General features: G+C 36.3%; 1 protein-coding gene across 1 annotated transcript in view; it reads right to left on the reverse strand.

Moving 5' to 3' along the window:
* Nucleotides 1-15949, reverse strand: part of mylipa (myosin regulatory light chain interacting protein a) — a 29626-nt gene extending 13677 nt beyond the window's left edge. The window contains exons 1-2 of the mRNA XM_087786306.1: nucleotides 15731-15949; nucleotides 13835-14025 (exon numbers count right to left, since the gene is read on the reverse strand). Of these exons, the coding sequence (XP_087642432.1) occupies nucleotides 13835-14025; nucleotides 15731-15817 (278 nt within the window). The 5' untranslated portion in view covers nucleotides 15818-15949. The remainder of the gene's footprint in view (nucleotides 1-13834; nucleotides 14026-15730) is intronic.
* Between the last annotated feature and the right edge of the window lie 4711 nt (nucleotides 15950-20660).

Raw genomic sequence — 20660 nt, forward strand, 5'->3', positions numbered from 1 at the left:
GACAACAACAACAACAACAACAACAACAACAACAACAACAACAAAAAAAATCAAATAAAAGACCATCTGTTCGCCGGTCAATGACTCACTTTCTCCAGCCATTCTTTGAAAGGTCAGACAGGAAGTGATCAATAGTCGCTAAATAAGCCTCAGTATTATGGAACGTTCGCGACTTCCTGTCTGTGATTCGTCGTTGATAACCAGGTTACAATGAGGACATTGATTAAGAGTCGCTTTTATCTGGTGTAGTTAAATTAAACTGTCAGGGTTTGTTTTGAGGAACCATTTTCAACTATAATCCAACAATTTTCAACTGTAAACAAACAATTTTCAACTATAATCAAACAATTTCCAACTATAATCCAACAATTTTCAACTATAATCCAACAATTTTCAACTGTAAACAAACAATTTTCAACTATAATCAAACAATTTTCAACTATAATCCAACAATTTTCAACTGTAAACAAACAATTTTCAACTATAATCAAACAATTTTCAACTGTAAACAAACAATTTTCAACTATAATCAAACAATTTTCAACTATAATCAAACAATTTTCAACTATAATCAAACAATTTTCAACTATAATCAAACAATATTTAACTATAATCAAACAATTTTCAACTGTAAACAAACAATTTTCAACTATAATCAAACAATTTCAACTAAAATCAAACAATTTCAACTATAATCAAACAATTTTCAACTATAATCAAACAATTTTCAACTATAATCAAACAATATTTAACTATAATCAAACTATTTTCAACTATAATCAAACAATTTTCAACTATAATCAAACAATTTTCAACTATAATCAAACAATATTTAACTATAATCAAACTATTTTCAACTGTAAACAAACAATTTTCAACTATAATCAAACAATTTCAACTAAAATCAAACAATTTCAACTATAATCAAACAATTTTCAACTATAATCAAACAATTTTCAACTATAATCAAACAATTTTCAACTATAATCAAACAATATTTAACTATAATCAAACTATTTTCAACTATAATCAAACAATTTTCAACTATAATCAAACTATTTTCAACTATAATCAAACTATTTTCAACTATAATCAAACTATTTCCAACAATATTTAACTATAATCAAACAATTATCAACTTCAATCCAACAATAGAGAGTTGAAGCTCATGAACTATAGTAACCTCTCGCTGGGGTCGACCTCTGACCCACTGACCTTTAAGAAGCTCTACAGGCGTCAGAGTCTCTCGTCTTAAATCCTCTCAGATGTTGATTCTCTTCAGACGCTCACGGGTTTGAATATTCGTCGCAGCGACTACTTAACATAACAAACACTGTTGATGGATCGACGTCAACATTTGTGATCCAAGAACACGCTCTTGAATAAAGTTTACTTTATTTAAAACAACACTTTCACCAGAAAAGCCACTTTGATTAATGGAATGACAAGAGTCTGATCTCATCAACGGCAACACTCTCCTCATAGAGGGCGCCGTTGAGCAAAACACACTTGCAAATGATGACATCATCCTCCGACTTGTAATGATCGACACAAACCTGCCAAACAAACTTAATTCACTCGTGAATGATTGACATCGGTTTACAAATACTTTTGTAAAGTTTAAGTGACTCATTATAGTTTCTTCTAAATAAAAGGTAAGATTGAGTCGTATTTATGATTATTATGCACATAAAACATTGTAATTTTCTACTTTTTACGACTTCAGAATCTACATAAATACAATCAATAAACAACAAGATTAAAAAAAGCTTCAGTTACATCGTCAGTAAACATCTTTTCCACTTTATTTTCCATTTATTTAATGTCCCTCTGATGCATTTTGTCCCCGACAACCGTCGATAATGTGGCCCCTCAGGGAAATCTTCACCCCCTGGTGCCCCGAGAGGTTCTCCCCCCAACACAAGAGTTCAGTTAGAAAATCCAACAGTCCCTGTAGATACAAATCTAACCCTTTGGTCGTGAAGACCAACAGAACGTGAGCGAGAATCAGACGCAGGATCGTCAAAAATCCTTGTTTGAATATAACGCTAGTCGTGGATCGGTGACCGATTTATTCGTGACATAACTATTACTAGTTGTCCAGGTTGAACGTCTACACTCCTTATAACCGACTAAAATGATCGTATAAAAACATGATGCTCCAGAGACTCAAACTTTACTGGGACTGTAAAGACTGTAAAGTGGATTAAAACTACAAAACCTGGACGTATATACGAGAGTAGAGGTGAAAAAATATTGATACTTTTGATTTTTTTTGTCTCAAAACAATTGAATTTTTGGCTTTCAAATTATTTAATAACAAATAAAATATAACTTTCGGCCGCTGTAACGTCCTCCGCAGCTAAAGTAACAATGAAACCTCGCAAGATCCCGGCGATGACTGAGGACGAGAGGATACAGTGAGTCCAGCAGCTTTTGAAGCTGATGTTTGGACATATTTTGGTTTGAAAACAAATGAAAGCAGTTACGACTTCGTCAAGAGTCATGTGGTCTGTAAATACTACAACACCAGAGTCAAGTACTGGACAATACTACAAATAAATCCTTTTTACTACAGTATATACACGATATATCGTATTGTTGACCCTGTATCGTGATACATATCAAATCATATTCTTGACAATACACACTCCTAGAAACGCGTTTAACTAGTTACATTCCCATATATCCCACGAGATCCCGGCGTTGACTGAGGACGAGAGGATACAGTGACTCCAGCAGCTTTTAAAGCTGATGTTTGGATATATTTTTGTTTGAAAACAAATGAAAGCAGTTACGACTTTGTCAAGAGTCATGTGGTCTGTAAATACTACAACACCAGAGTCAAGTACTGGACAATACTACACATATATACTTGTTACTACACTATCACAACACCAGGGTCAAGTACTGGACAATACTACACATATATACTTGTTACTATACCATCACAACACCAGAGTCAAGTACTGGACAATACTACACATATATATATATATACTTGTTACTACAGTATCACAACATCAGAGTCAAGTACTCGACAATACTACACATACAGTATATACTTGTTACTACAGTATATACATGATATAGGGTATCGTTGATCCTGTCTGTGATATGTATTGTATCAACAGATTTTTGCTATTACGTCCTTTAAATCTAAACAGAAAATAAAATTCCGGTGATGACTGAGGACGAGAGGATACAGTGATCATCTTAAAGCTGATGTTTGGACATATTTTGGTTATAAAACAAATGAAATCAGTTACGACTTCGTCAAGAGTCATGTGGTCTGTAAATACTACAACACCAGAGTCAAGTACTGGACAATACTACACATACTGTATATACTTGCTACTACAGTATCTACAGGGTATATCGTTGTATACCCTGTATATGATATGATACATATAAGATTCTTGCCAAAACACACTCCTGAACATGTAAATCCGCTCGACTCGACTGGGAAAACCAAGCCGACTCGAGTCGGTCTCAGAAGAAGAGCCGCCGGTGAACCTCGACCTCCAGGGAGCAGAAAAACCCAGACTCTCCCGGGAGAAGTCTGGACGAGGGGGGAACACGTGCGGCTCCGAAAAAAACCAGCCTTCTTCAAAAGAGCGAGGCGCACAAAACACCAACCACTCCTGACGAATCCAGACCCAAACAAGCGAGCGGTCTAGCCTCTGGCACAACAAACAGCGCTTTGATATGGTGTTAAACATCCCATTCCCTCCGACGCGCCATTGTGTCAGGCCCAGCGGGCGTCATGTGAGGCAGCGCTGCAGGATTGTTACCTGGCTGACGCAAACAATAGACCTGCCCCGACTGGAAATTACAAGGCAGCTGACGCCGGGGGTTACTACAGGGCGAGGAGGTTACTCCTGTTCAGGTGCCGATCATCACGCCCGGGTTACCAGCGGTCGAGGAGCCTCCGGGCGATGTTTGATATTTGGATGCAACGAGAGCCGGAGTCAGTGGTTTGAACCACGGACATGAAAAAGTAAAAAAGTAATCGTTGGCGTGTAAACAAAAACAAAAACCACAAATGGGTCAAATGGTTGAAGCAGAAACAGGAAGAGAGAACATTCTTCTCGTCCAGTTCGACCAGAAACCTTGAAAATAAATAAATAACAACCGTATGTAAGTAAGTAATTCATTTTTATTTATATAGCGCTTTTCTAGACCAGGGTCACAAAGCGCTTAAACAATCAGAACAATACTCAATAAAGTATATACTTTAAAGATCAAGATAATACTGAGAACAACACAGGAGTTCCAGAAAATCAAGGAAAAGCCTGAACAAATAGAAACGTCTTAAGATGTTTCTTGAAAGAAATTGGAATAAAAAACCAACACTATCGTTTTTTTTATTCCAAACTGTTGTAGCGGTTATCTTAAATTCTCTTGTTTCTAGAAGGAGGTATTTGGATAAAACCGATGTATTAAAGTTTTTTTTTTTTTTTTTTAATATATTATAAAAAAGGTTTGAAGATAGAAATAATGAAAAAAGGTCATGTTTTTTTTTCAATTAACAAGCAAATATTCACACAGTTTGTAAGTAAGTAAGTAAGTAAGTCATTTTTATTTGTATAGTGCTTTTCCAGACCAGGGTCACAAAGCGCTTAAACAATCAAAACAATATTCAATAAAGTATATACTTTAAAGATCAAGATAATACTGAGAACACAACAGGAGTTCCAGAAATTCAAGGAAAAGCCTGAACAAATAAAAACGTCTTAAGATGTTTCTTGAAAGAAATTTGAATAAAATACAAACACTAAGGTTTTTTTTTATTCCAAACTGTTGTAGCTGTTATCTTAAATTCTCTTGTTTCTAGAAGGAGGTATTTGGATAAAACCGGTGTAGATTTTTGTTTTTTTTAAATAGATTATAAAAAAGGTTTGAAGATAGAAATAATGAAAAAAGTCATGTTTTTTTTTCAATTAACAAGCAAATATTCACACAGTTTGTAAGTAAGTAAGTAAGTCATTTTTATTTGTATAGCGCTTTTCCAGACCAGGGTCACAAAGCGCTTAAACAATCAAAACAATACTCAAAAAAGTACATACTTTAAAGATCAAGATAATACTGAGAACAACACAGGAGTTCCAGAAAATCAAGGAAAAGCCTGAACAAATAAAAGTGTCTTAAGATGTTTCTTAAAGGAGTCAGTAGATCATCAAGTGCAAAGAGAGAGTGTACATTTTTTTTGTGTTGCAATTAAACAGCCAAATGGCAGCAGTAATCGCACACAATCCCGGCGATGACTGAGGACGAGAGGATACCGTTTTTGGACATATTTTTGATTTAAAAAACAAATGCAATACCATTTCAATTTCTTCATATTTTTTTTTTTTCATTTTATTAAAGTTTGTCTCAAATAAAATAATTCAGTTTCTTTTTATAAATGTAGTTTGTCTTCAGGTTTCTAATGGGAATCAAACTACAGATTTTATTTTATGAAACTAGTAGAAACTAAAGGCGAGTCATTTGAGGAGGAAAGTTTAGTAATCATTTAATTTTTGAGCCAATTTATCTTCCCTTTAATCTTCTTTTAAACCTACTTTCTCGCTCTTGTAAAGATGTTTATCACGTCTATAAACTGTCAATTAACTTTGCTAAATTCTACGTTAAACTTTAATCGCAAAACGATCCAGACTTTAACTTCCCGTAGTTACTAGTTAACTTGCTTGTTTAAGTCTCTAGTTAAAACGACTGAATTAACATTTGAAACACCGGGACCAGCATTGATGTGACACTAGTTTAGTCCACAGTATTAAAGAGTATTGATAATAAAGTGATGTTTTCGGATACGATACTCGTTTTTAAAGTACAGATAAACATAACATGAAACTTGTCATATTTGTGGTTTACTTTTGGACAATTTTTCTTGTAAATATTTAACCTGTGGTTCTTTTAACAGGTTATTTTTGCATTTTTTCCCCCGTTAAATTTCTGGGTCTTTTTAAAAAAAAAAGTGTTATCCTTGTGGTATTTAAAAATGGATTAAATATTGAATACATTCCAGAGTGTTGGTATTACCATGACAACCCTTTGAAGATCCACATGAAAAGTTTTTTTTTCAATGTGTCACAAAGAAACAAAAACGGCAAATATTTATTCATGCAACTTTAACTTGTTCTTAATCCAACAACATTTAAATTGTTGCCCACGAGTCGAGCAGCTTTCGTGGAGGAACCAGGAAGTGAAGTCGTGGCTGAACGGAACCATTTCCGTGACATGAGTTTTAAGTAACTATTACTAGTTGTCCAGGTTGAACGTCTACACTCCTTATAACCGACTAAAATGATCGTATAAAAACATGATGCTCCAGAGACTCAAACTTTACTGGGACTGTAAAGACTGTAAAGTGGATTAAAACTACAAAACCTGGACGTATATACAAGAGTAGAGGTGAAAAAATATTGATACTTTTGATTTTTTTTTGTCTCAAAACAATTGAATTTTTGGCTTTCAAATTATTTAATAACAAATAAAATATAACTTTCGGCCGCTGTAACGTCCTCCGCAGCTAAAGGATCAATAATATCTCGCAAGATCCCGGTGATGACTGAGGACGAGAGGATACAGTGACTCCAGCAGCTTTTAAAGCTGATGTTTAAAGCTTGTTCTTAATCCAACAACATTTAAATTGTTGCCCACGAGTCGAGCAGCTTTCGTGGAGGAACCAGGAAGTAAAGTCGTGGCTAAACGGAACCATTTTACCATCTTTGTGTTTGTGCACAGTTTTTTCTCTCCGTAGCCATGAGCGACGGCATCACTATATGACCCCGACACCCCCCCCCCCCCCCTGCCCAGCTATAAAACTATTGTATCATTTCAGCGATTTCTGCACGATGACGAGCTCCAGAGAACAAAACGTTCCGTCTCGCTGAAACCCAACACCCTCGGAGTCGAGCTGCAGAAGTCGTTCCTCAGACTCGCAACAAAAGCCGCCTGTAAACTGGTCCAATTACAGCAGCCAGGAGTGCCTTGCTCAGAGGTTACTGTCGGTCAACGAACTCCAGTCAACTCGGCGGAACATCTTCGAGGCGTGGACGCCGTGAACAAAAAAAAGCTCGATGATTACGATCTGAGGATCGGCGATAATAAAGTCATCGAGTCGAGGCTCGACGGAGATTAAAAAAAGAAAAAAAAAAGATTTGTTAGTTTCGTTCAAGTCCGTCTTCGTTAATAAACACGATTAAAAGGCGAGGATTTGAACCGTGCACCGAAGCGACACCTCTTAAAGGTGACAACTTGAATCCCCGGTTCAAAAGAAGCGAAAACACAAAAGGTTACTAGAGTTCAGAGCAGAAGTTTATTTGAAGTGGAAAATACTTTTGCAAAGAGACTTTTTTTACTGCGAGTTTTTAAACACCGTCGTGTTTCTCAGAAGCTGCACGAAGAAAAACTTTATCAAATAAATAATTTTTCCACTTAAAAACATACTAAAATCTACTTTTAATATTAATATAATACATATCAATATATACAAATAATAGGTCGGTTAAAAGTAAGTAAGTGATTTATATTTGTAGAGCGCTTTTCCAGCCCAGGGTCACAAGGCGCTTAAACAATCAAAACAATATTCAATAAAATGTAAACTTAAGAAATCTAGGAAAAGCCTGCACAAATAAAAATAAAAATACAGGGATAATTATTTATCATGCACATGTATTTATTGTTTACTTAAATTGCTAAATGCTTATAATGGGCATTATTAATTTATATTAATTTTAATGCAAGTATTACTCTATTATTTGAATTATAACATACGTTTATAATGTATATATGTCGTGTATTTACATGGATGTAACGCAGAAATATTTTAAAATAAAGTGAAGTTAAAACTGTGTTTTGTTCAGTTTTTAAAGTTTTTTTTTAACTAATAGTTGCATATTTTATACACGTTTAAATACATGCATCGATTTATTTAATCTCTTGTGAAGTATTAATTTCTTCTTAGTTGTAAAGGCAACAGTATTGAAAACTTTGGTTCACTTCTTATCAAAGTGGCTTCGACTCGAGACAAGGTGTCTTCAAGTCAAGGTCAGGGAGAAACTAAACACTGGTCACAGGTTCTCGCTTCTGTGCTTCACAAATAATGACTAATGATTTCTCAGAGACGACGTGGACAGACTTCCTCGGCAGCGACCGGCAGAACCTTTGAGTCGAGGACGGACACCGAGCAGTGAACTGTGAGGAATGAAGTTCAACTTCATGATCGACCTGAAGAACAACAGGAAATTAATCTGAGCTTTTTGAATTTGTTTCGCTCTTAAAAAAAATTGCAATTAAAGAAAAATAAATGATATTCAACAGTATTATCACTTTTGTTTACAAATCATATATTTTTTTAAATCATTCAAATCCCTGCGATGACTGAGGACGAGAGGATACAGTGGACTATAGTAGGGTTTAATGCATACGTTTGGACGTAGTTTGGCTTCAAAACAAATTAACTCCCATTTCAATTTTATCATATTATAAAGTGTGTCAAAAATAAAACAATTCGATTTTTTGTTAACGTACAGTTAACAAATATTTATGGGGAAAATATTGATAGATTACAACACATTGATTCTGTATTGAACAGCACTTTGTCAACTTACAAAAATATATCTTTATATTATGCTTTGCTTTAAAATAATGTTTTAATGGTTTACATTTAATGTAAAACTAAAACATTTTTACAATCCACACGGAAATATTCACTACATTAGTTCATTTTTATTTTGTATTTAAATTTCAGGCCACCAGTTGGCAGCAGTCATCACGTCCTCCACAATTAAATTCTGCGAGATCCTGGTGATGACTGAGGACGAGAGGATACAGTGACTCCAGCATCTTTTAAAGCTGATGTTTGGAAATATTTTGGTTTGAAAACAAATGAAAGTAGTTACGACTTCGTCAAGAGTCATGTGGTCTGTAAATACTACAACACCAGAGTTAAGTACTGGACAATACTACAACGATATCCTTGTTACTACAGTATCACTATATGTTGTAGCGTTGACGCTGTATCATGATACGCATCCCTAGAACTCATTTAATCATCGTTCATCATCAAATTGACTCAAACATTGATTTGTTGTTCGTTCATCTTCACTTTAATCCTGAATAGATCAGAACCGAACCCACACCCGGACCCTCTTCTCCAGGGGCCTCATCCTGGCGACGGCCTAAAGGGTTAACGATCGGCAGCTTCAACAAAAGCCCGGGGAAAGAGCTGTTCCTCTTCTCGTGATCCTCTGATCGGAATACTAAACAGGAGGGTAAGCCACGGATCGGGCCCTCATTTGTTTGGACCCTAAAAAGCCCCCCCCGAGCAAAGTCGTGTTTAATGACGCGGGTTGTTGTGGTCGTTTGGAGACCCCCGGGGCCGGACCGGAGCGGTACTTCTGATCAGTAACAACACCATCAAGAGTGTTTCCAGATCATCTCGGGGGGCCACGACGACGACCATAAAAAGACTATTTTACACCTAATCTGGTCTATTTGCAGAGTCAGCAACAAAGTGGTTCAAAGACTGAGTCCCGTGGCAGACTTTATAAATAGTTTACGACACATCGCACAAGATCTGGATCCACAGCGAGGCGTATCCAAGAGTCTTCTGACAAACGTTCCATTCAGTCCGAAGGACGACTATCAGCGTTTATGGAGGCTCGAGCACAGAGTGACCTGCGAGGCTTTACGTGGCACCAGAGAACACAGCGGATTATATAAGCTGCGCTCAGGCATTATGTAACGCAGCCTATAAGAAGAAGGTTGTCTGTCCAGACCCTCAGTGGACGACGTCTGCAGCACGTTGTCTGTACATTACATAGAACATTAAACATACACTAGTGGAAGTAGTATAAGATGTGGAATTAGTAGTAAAGGTAGAAGAAGTGGAATTAGTAGTAAAAGTAGAAGAAGTGGAAGTAGTAGTAAAAGTATAAGATGTGGAATTAGTAGTAAAAGTATAAGATGTGGAATTAGTAGTAAAAGTAGAAGATGTGGAAGTAGTAGTAAAAGTATAAGATGTGGAATTAGTAGTAAAAGTAGAAGATGTGGAATTAGTAGTAAAAGTAGAAGAAGTGGAATTAGTAGTAAAAGTAGAAGATGTGGAATTAGTAGTAAAAGTAGAAGAAGTGGAAGTAGTAGTAAAAGTAGAAGTGGAATTAGTAGTAAAAGTAGAAGATGTGGAATTAGTAGTAAAAGTAGAAGAAGTGGAATTAGTAGTACAAGTTGAAGAAGTAGTGGAAATATTAGTACAAGTTGAAGTAGTAGTGGAATTAGTAGTAAAAGTAGAAGATGTGGAATTAGTAGTAAAAGTTGAAGTAGTGGAAGTAGTAGTAAAAATAGAAGTAGTAGAAAATTAAAAGTAGTAGTAGAATTAGTAGTAGTAAAAGTAGAAGATGTGGAATTAGTGGTAAAAGTTGAAGAAGTAGTGGAAGTAGTAGTAAAAATAGAAGTAGTAGAAAATTAAAAGTAGTAGTAGAATTAGTAGTAAAAGTAAAAGTAGTACAAGTAGTAGTGGAAGTATTAGTGGAATTAGTAGTAAAAGTATAAGAAGTAGTGGAATTAGTAGTAAAAGTATAAGAAGTATTGGAATTAGTTGAAACATGAGTTGAAGATTTCCCCATTGAAATGAATGGGGTATAAAAAGAGGAATAAAAGAAAAAGTGGAAGAGATAAAAGAAAGCTAGAACAAAGCCTGCATTTCAGGAAACAAGTTGAATTGATAAAAGTTTGAACGGTTCAAATCTAATCAAATTTGTGGGAGGACAAGCGGCACAAAGTTTAGGTCAGAAGAAAACCGGATCCGTTTCCCAGCATTCACACAATTACAGTAAGTAGCAATAAGTTCAGTCGCCAAACGTGCATTTTTCAATCTCTCCAGGACTCGCATCAGCAGCAGCGAGAAGTTTAAATGATTCTGCCTCATGTTCCTCCAGACCATGTGTGGCAGGAGAACCACAATCAAAGGGTTCAAACGGATCGTCGTGGAGACCGAACAGGATTGTTGTTGATGTCAGGATGAGGCGTGACGCCGCCCTCGCTCCTCAGTAGGTCAAAGTTGAGCACGTGAGAATCCCACAAGCGCCTGCCAGCGTTTTTTCAGCCAAAATATTGACACAAAATCATCTTGAAAATCAAGTGATGTTTGGACTGGAATAAAAGTATTGACTCGCGACTCATTAGTCCTTAAACGGTTTTGTCAGGTTGTTTTTTTGAAGATTTAAAAATGAAATAACAGCAATAAGTGCAGAGAATAAACACGTGGAAGTGGATCGTGGTGAACTAGTGTGAAAACCTACATACTTTCAATGACATTTTCTACATTAGTTCAATGTACAAAATATCTGTTTATGTTGTTTACTTCTGCTGCTACTTTGTAACACTTGTCGCCTGGATTGATACAGTCACGCTCTTATAAAACATTATTTTTACACTAAAATGACGACTAAAATGGCAGAAAAATAAACCCATCTGTGAGTTCATGGTGAGCTTGTGCGGCTCGAAGATTTTTATTCGACATAAACAATGTTTTTTCATCATAAATCTACAAGTAACCGTTTAAAAGCTACAAGATCGTTCACAACGTCAACTTCTGGCCCTACTTTGTGAATAAACGCTTATTTTACAGCTAAGAAGTTTAAAAAAAGTTGAGTGGAATAACGACAACCATTGCACAAAATAAAAATCATTGATACGTTCACAGTGACCTACTGTGACTCAACGTTGACCTACATACTCTGAATGAAAGTTTATTTTGATTTATTCACAGTTTAACAAGTCGAATTTCAACTAAAATAAATTGCCAGAAAATAAATTGTGTCGTTTAAGATGCGCTACTGTGACTCCTGTCCCTGACAAACATACTTTCAACGACTTTATATTGAATTTTCCCTTTAAACAGTGTATGATTATGGATTTATTTTGTAAGAAAGATCATTTTTTTGAGGGAAAACAGCTTCTAGATCGTTCACGTCGTGGTGAAAATCAACCATAACTCTGCTCGAGCTCTCTTTAAACATCATTTTACAACAACAACAGACGATAGTTCACGGTGAGCTGGAGCGACTCGGGTCATTCAAACTTTTAATTCATTTAAATTAAGATTTCTTTCAGTGTAAAAGTGTGTTTTTCCCTCAGCATTTACCAGGAATGATCAACCGTTAACGTATTGACCATCGTTTCCTTCTAATCATCTGCCTTTTTTTTAGCCGATTCAAACTTTTGTTCCTCAAGAGCCACACCTGACGACTCCACATCTTTATCTCCACCTCCCCCCGTCCTCCTTCTCCACCTCCTTCTTCTCTCCGTCAGCCATCTGTTGATAACCTCGTCTAATCTCGCGGCAGCTGAGCGACCCCCCCGCTCGCAATCTCTCGCCGCCACCTTTCACTTTCCTACACAAACGTCCAGATAAAGAACTTCCAGCTACGGTTTGAACGATGACCACATTTTTTTTTTTCCCATCAAAAGAGGAAGTCGTTCCAGGAACTCACAGCGAATACTAGGAACGAATACGTGTCGAGTACGACGACCGGGTCAACATAGAACATTAAACAAACGCTAGAAAGAGAGCTTTAAGAGTGCAGTGTGAACGCTGACCCTGCTGTGCTGTGGAAGTAGTAGTTAAAGTATAATATGTGGAATTAGTAGTACAAGTTGAAGAAGTGGAATTAGTAGTACAAGTTGAAGAAGTAGTGGAAGTAGTAGTAAAAGTTGAAGTAGTGGAATTAGTAGTAAAATTAGAAGAAGTGGAATTAGTAGTACAAGTTGAAGAAGTAGTGGAAGTAGTAGTAAAAGTAGAAGAAGTGAAATTATTAGTAAAAGTAGAAGTAGTGGAATTAGTAGTACAAGTTGAAGAAGTAGTGGAATTAGTAGTAAAAGTAGAAGTAGTGGAAGTAGTAGTAAAATTAGAAGTAGTGGAAGTAGTAGTAAAATTAGAAGAAGTGGAATTAGTAGTAAAAGTAGAAGTAGTGGAAGTAGTAGTAAAAGTAGAAGAAGTGGAATTAGTAGTACAAGTTGAAGAAGTAGTGGAAGTAGTAGTAAAAGTAGAAGAAGTGAAATTATTAGTAAAAGTAGAAGTAGTGGAATTAGTAGTACAAGTTGAAGAAGTAGTGGAATTAGTAGTAAAATTAGAAGAAGTGGAATTAGTAGTAAAAGTAGAAGTAGTGGAAGTAGTAGTAAAATTAGAAGAAGTGGAATTAGTAGTAAAAGTAGAAGTAGTGGAAGTAGTAGTAAAAGTAGAAGAAGTGGAATTAGTAGTACAAGTTGAAGAAGTAGTGGAAGTAGTAGTAAAAGTAGAAGAAGTGAAATTAGTAGTAAAAGTAGAAGTAGTGGAATTAGTAGTACAAGTTGAAGAAGTAGTGGAAGTAGTAGTTAAGGTATAAGAAATGGAATTAGTAGTAAAAGTAGAAGAAGTTGAATTAGTAGTAAATTAGAAAAATCTAACCGTGTTTGTAAGAAACATATTTTTAAACGACGCTTCATCATCAGCTGTGCTTTTGTCGGACAGAAGAAGAAAAAAAAAAATGCAAACAAAACAGAAGTTATTTTGGAGGCTGAATGGGGGTCTGTGGTTGAGGTCCCCACACAGAGGGTCTCTAGGGTGTGGGGGGTGCAGGGACAAAGCTGCTGGCTCATATTTCCTGCCTGGTGCCTCACCACGACCTATAGTAACCCCGGAAGCTCACAGTAAAGAGGTTACTATCGGTCGTTCCGTGGAAACAAAAGCAGATTATCCAGGAACTGAGCGCTTCATCGTTGTTGTTGTTTGAGCGGCTTCTGGTCACATGGTCCGTGGACCAGTTCCCCGAGAGAGATGGTGACGTACCTGGTCTGCTCCTGCAGGATGAGATGAGGCTCCACGAAGAACTTGACCCGCAGCCTCAGGCGACACGGCGTCACGTGGTCCATCTGCTGGCACAGGCGGTTCCTCAGGTTCAGCCACAGGTTCTCGCCCTTGTTGCCCGTGAACTGCAGCCCGAAGTAGTCCACTTCGATGATGCCCAACTTCCTGCAAACCTGCCCCCGGAGAGAGAGACGGTCAGGCGGCGGGTTAAACAACGGCATCAGGGGCCACATTTATTGGAGTAGAAAAATCAAGCCAAATATGCTTAAAATGTTATTTTAAATGACCTTTCTTTTCAAAATACCTTAAAAAAAAGGAGCATATTTTCCCTTCTTTTTTACTTTAAATATTCACTTGCTTTTTTGAGGGGTTGTAAATGACAAAATATTTGTAAATAATATAATATTAAGAGTATTATAAGAATATCATTATAAATAAAACTGTTTATTAAATCCAAATATGACATTTAAACTCATAATAAGTGTCTTTTTGTAAACATCTGGAGATTCCATGACATCAAAATAATCCAAATTTTGCTTCTGGGAAACAAGTTTAACGTTTTTTGATGAACACTTACAGGAATTAGAACCTGGGAATAGAAAGATAGATAGAACTTGTATTGATCCCTCAGGAGGTCTTCCTTCGGGAAATAGTTTTTCCATATAGCAATACAGACGATGATTCATAAGAAATAAGAACAAAGTTTCTTTAACAAGGAAGAACAAGATGAAACCATTCAAGTCTAAAGATAGAGAACATAGATCGAAGAAAAATAAGAAAAGGATACAAAGATTAACTTGGAATAGAATCATCTTTTCACTCAGAATTAAACAATCTAATCATTCAGGCGACCAGTTGGCAGCAGTCATCACGTCCTCCACAGTTAAAGTCTGCGAGATCCTGGTGATGACTGAGGACGAGAGGATGCACTCGACTCTAGCAGCTTTTAAAGATGATGTTTGGACATATTTTGGTTTTGAAAACAAATGTCGTCAAGAGTCATGTGGTCTGTAAATACTACAACACCAGAGTCAAGTACTGGACAATACTACACATATATACTTGTTACTACAGTATCACGATATATATCGTAGCGTTGACGCTGTATCATGATACGCATCCTTAGAACTTATTTAATCATCATCAAATTGACTCAAACATCCATTTGTTGTTCGTTCATCTTCACTTTAATCCTTTAATCAGAATGAATGAGTCTCTGAATCTATTCATTATTGATCCTTGTGTAAAAGTTCAATCAAAGTGTGTCACTGAGATAATCCCTCCACACATTTGTATTCTGAAGCATCGTGGTGGGAGGAAACTTGAGAAGACCCTCTATTCGGAAAGAAGCTCATCCTTAAAAAAAAAAAAAAAGAGAAAAAAAATCCCACGCCCCCTGAAGCAGCCATGAGGTTCTCCATGTTACATAAGAGCCGGTGGAAGTGGGATTATTCAAGTTTGTTGTAAAACTGTGAGAAATTCAAGAGGGAAACCCATTAAAGAAAAATAATTAAAGAGAAGTTCGCTGCACTGAACAAAAGAGTGGATTAAGCAAGAGTGACTTAAGTTTAAACATGAAGTTGTGAAGAAAGAGGACGTGAAGTGGAATGAACTCGAGTAACCTCTGCGCGTGCGGAGAATAGAGCGATTGTTTCCGAGACGAGCCCCCGAAAAAAAGTACTTTTTCATATTTATTATTTATTTATTACAATTTATTTTATGAATAATAATAATAAATAAATAATAATAATAAAAAAAAAAACTCAACAATAAAAGCGACACAACTTAAGTTAAGGAAAGTAATTTTTAAAAGTTTTTGTTTAATTAAAACCCGCTTTTTAAAGTCATGTTTACACAAGTTTAAGTTGTTTTTTTTACCTTATTCAGACAATCCTCTCCGTTCGCCTTCGCATCAACTTCCACTTCCATCACCACCGAGTCCGGTCGCGTCACGTGGCACAACATCGTAACGTCAGCAGTAAAACAATAATCTTTGGTTCGCCACACGGATGCTGGATTAAAACCCGACACGCGACTCCAGTGCCTTCTATTGAAGCCCCTTCATTAAAACCTTCGTCACTTTCCTGCTGCCCTTTCACTCCGTGTGGCGGAGCTTCTTCCTGCAGCTCTGGACTATATCAATGGACGCGGGGGGAGGCCCCGCCCACACGAGCTCACCGCCCAATCAGGGGAGAGTTTGAGATGATATCCGCGTTCGGTAGCCAATGGGAAGCCGGCGCACAAGCCCACCTGTGCTCCTGGGTTCCAGATGAGGTTCAGGGCGCCACCGTCCGGCCGTGGTGCGTTCATGATCATCTGGACTATTGTTTTTTTTTGGAATGAAGGAAGAAAGGAATCGTAGAGCCCGGAGGAAAAAAAATCACTCCAGCATGAAAGGGAACACCCTTAATATCCTGAAATATTTCTACTTTTCAAAGCGGAATATTTGGAATAAATCAATCTTTTTTATCTTTTTTTTTCCATTACTTTATATTGTTGGTGTATATAGTAGCAGATTTGAATCATGTTTTAGAATAATATATATTTCTAATATATTAATAAGTCTGATTTTGATATATGTATCTTGAATTTTGTTATGTAAGTAAGTAAGTAATTTTTATTTATATAGCGCTTTTCCAGACCAGGGTCACAAAGCGCTTAAACAATCAAAACAATATTCAATAAAGTATATACTTTAAAGATCAAGATAAAACTGATAACACTACAGGAGTTCCAGAAAATCAAGGAAAAGCCTGAACAAATAAAACTGTCTTCAGATGTTTCTTGAAGGAGTCAGTAGATCATCAAACACAGATGTTTCTTGAAGGAGTCAGTAGATCATCAAACACAGATGTTTCTTGAAGGAGTCAGTAGATCATCAAACACAGATGTTTCTTGAAGGAGTCAGTAGATCATCAAACACACAGATGTTTCTTGAAGGAGTCAGTAGATCATCAAACACACAGATGTTTCTTGAAGGAGTCAGTAGATCATCAAACACAGATGTTTCTTGAAGGAGTCAGTAGATCATCAAACACAGATGTTTCTTGAAGGAGTCAGTAGATCATCAAACACAGATGTTTCTTGAAGGAGTCAGTAGATCATCAAACACAGATGTTTCTTGAAGGAGTCAGAAGATCATCAAACACAGATGTTTCTTGAAGGAGTCAGTAGATCATCAAACACAGATGTTTCTTGAAGGAGTCAGTAGATCATCAAACACAGATGTTTCTTGAAGGAGTCAGTAGATCATCAAACACAGATGTTTCTTGAAGGAGTCAGTAGATCATCAAACACAGATGTTTCTTGAAGGAGTCAGTAGATCATCAAACACAGATGTTTCTTGAAGGAGTCAGTAGATCATCAAACACAGATGTTTCTTGAAGGAGTCAGTAGATCATCAAACACAGATGTTTCTTAAAGGAGTCAGTAGATCATCAAACACACAGATGTTTCTTGAAGGAGTCAGTAGATCATCAAACACAGATGTTTCTTGAAGGAGTCAGTAGATCATCAAACACAGATGTTTCTTGAAGGAGTCAGTAGATCATCAAACACAGATGTTTCTTGAAGGAGTCAGTAGATCATCAAACACAGATGTTTCTTGAAGGAGTCAGTAGATCATCAAACACACATGTTTCTTGAAGGAGTCAGTAGATCATCAAACACAGATGTTTCTTGAAGGAGTCAGTAGATCATCAAACACACATGTTTCTTGAAGGAGTCAGTAGATCATCAAACACAGATGTTTCTTGAAGGAGTCAGTAGATCATCAAACACAGATGTTTCTTGAAGGAGTCAGTAGATCATCAAATACAGATGTTTCTTGAAGGAGTCAGTAGATCATCAAACACAGATGTTTCTTGAAGGAGTCAGTAGATCATCAAATACAGATGTTTCTTCAAGGAGTCAGTAGATCATCAAACACAGATGTTTCTTGAAGGAGTCAGTAGATCATCAAACACAGAGATGTTTCTTGAAGGAGTCAGTAGATCATCAAACACAGATGTTTCTTGAAGGAGTCAGTAGATCATCAAATATAGATGTTTCTTGAAGGAGTCAGTAGATCATCAAACACAGATGTTTCTTGAAGGAGTCAGTAGATCATCAAACACAGATGTTTCTTGAAGGAGTCAGTAGATCATCAAACACAGATGTTTCTTGAAGGAGTCAGTAGATCATCAAACACAGATGTTTCTTGAAGGAGTCAGTAGATCATCAAACACAGATGTTTCTTGAAGGAGTCAGTAGATCATAAAACACAGATGTTTCTTGAAGGAGTCAGTAGATCATCAAACACAGATGTTTCTTGAAGGAGTCAGTAGATCATCAAACACAGATGTTTCTTGAAGGAGTCAGTAGATCATCAAACACAGATGTTTCTTGAAGGAGTCAGTAGATCATCAAACACAGATGTTTCTTAAAGGAGTCAGTAGATCATCAAACACACAGATGTTTCTTGAAGGAGTCAGTAGATCATCAAACACAGATGTTTCTTGAAGGAGTCAGTAGATCATCAAACACAGATGTTTCTTGAAGGAGTCAGTAGATCATCAAACACAGATGTTTCTTGAAGGAGTCAGTAGATCATCAAACACAGATGTTTCTTGAAGGAGTCAGTAGATCATCAAACACAGATGTTTCTTGAAGGAGTCAGTAGATCATCAAACACAGATGTTTCTTGAAGGAGTCAGTAGATCATCAAACACACATGTTTCTTGAAGGAGTCAGTAGATCATCAAACACAGATGTTTCTTGAAGGAGTCAGTAGATCATCAAACACAGATGTTTCTTGAAGGAGTCAGTAGATCATCAAATACAGATGTTTCTTGAAGGAGTCAGTAGATCATCAAACACAGATGTTTCTTGAAGGAGTCAGTAGATCATCAAATACAGATGTTTCTTCAAGGAGTCAGTAGATCATCAAACACAGATGTTTCTTGAAGGAGTCAGTAGATCATCAAACACAGAGATGTTTCTTGAAGGAGTCAGTAGATCATCAAACACAGATGTTTCTTGAAGGAGTCAGTAGATCATCAAATATAGATGTTTCTTGAAGGAGTCAGTAGATCATCAAACACAGATGTTTCTTGAAGGAGTCAGTAGATCATCAAACACAGATGTTTCTTGAAGGAGTCAGTAGATCATCAAACACAGATGTTTCTTGAAGGAGTCAGTAGATCATCAAACACAGATGTTTCTTGAAGGAGTCAGTAGATCATCAAACACAGATGTTTCGTGAAGGAGTCAGTAGATCATCAAACACAGAGATGCTTCCAAAGCTTAGGAGCAACAGTCTGGAAGGATTTCTCTCTTCTGGTCCTGAAGTTCAGGAACCATCAGTAGATTCTGATCCACAGACCTCAGAGCCCGAGCTGGGGTGTAAGTCTGGATCAGATCACTGATGGAAGGTCTGACCATGAATAGATCTGAAAGTAAGAACCAGAATTTTAAAGTTGATCCTGAAAGAAACTGGAAGCCAGTGAAGAGTTTTAAGGATCGGAGAAATGTGAGTTCTTCTACTAGAGCAGCTCAGAATTCTCGCTGCAGAGTTCTGAATCAACTGAAGGCGAGACACATCCTTCTTGTTAAGACATGGATATTGAATATATTGAATGTTGTTCTTTCGTTAACACCTGTTGCCTGGATTGATAAAGTCAAGCTTTTATAAATCATTATTTTTACACTAAAATGGCAGAAAATAAACCCATCATGGTGAGCCTGTGCGACTCAGATTTTTATTCCACGTAAACAACGTTTTTTTTTTCATCATAAATACTACCAGATGGTTCATGTCGTCTACTTCTGGTCCTACTCTGTAAAATAAACACTTATTTTACAGCTAACAAGTATAAAATAATAATAATTTAAAGCGAGATAAAGACAAATCATTGCAGAAAATCTTTTTCTTCAATCTTTTTTTCTATACTTTATATTGTTCCTGTATATAGTAGCACATTTGAATCACTTTTTGAAATAAAATACGTTTCTAATATATTAATAAGTCTGAGTTTTCTAGATGTATCTTGAATGTTGTTATGTCGTTTACTTCTGGTGCTACTATGTCATTTTAACACTTTTACAAATCATTATTTTTACACTAAAATGGCAGAAAATAAACCCATCGGTGAATTCATGGTGTTTTTTTTCATCATAAATACTACCAGATGGTTCATGTCGTCTACTTCTGGTCCTACTCTGTAAAATAAACACTTATTTTACAGCTAACAAGTTTAAAATAATAATAATTTAAAGCGAGATAAAGACAAACCATTGCAGAAAATATTTTTTCATTACTTTGAATCATGTTTTAAAATAAAGTATATTTCTAATATATCATTAAGTCTTAGTTTTCTAGATGTATCTTGAATTTCAAGGTAAATATTAATGTTTTCCTTGGATCTGCTGGTCACCTGATGCTTATTGATCGTTGTGATGTTTAGTTAACGCTCGTGTACAGAGACCTGTGTGTAGGTTAATTGTTTGTGTTCATTTCCTTCCATGAGTGTGAATTATTTATGTGCATTGAGTCCAGAAATAGCTGCGGTGAAGAGAATCTGTACGTACAGAAGCGTCACTTCTTTAGACCACTATAGATTATGAATAGTTGACATTAAATACATTATTTAAGATGGTCTGATGTTTGTTTTGAAAAGTGAATTATTCTATGAAAGGTTTCGTCTCAAGAAGAAATTCTTGCTCATAAGTGTGTTGATGTTGACATGATATACTATCAGAAGATGATTTACTGTCTCCATGCACATAATGTACAGTTCTAGGAAGTTTCTGTTTTATTACTTTAACGATC

This window comes from Callionymus lyra, chromosome 3 (genome assembly GCF_982586985.1).
Source record: "Callionymus lyra chromosome 3, fCalLyr1.hap1.1, whole genome shotgun sequence".
In the NCBI taxonomy this organism is placed as follows: domain Eukaryota; kingdom Metazoa; phylum Chordata; class Actinopteri; order Syngnathiformes; family Callionymidae; genus Callionymus; species Callionymus lyra.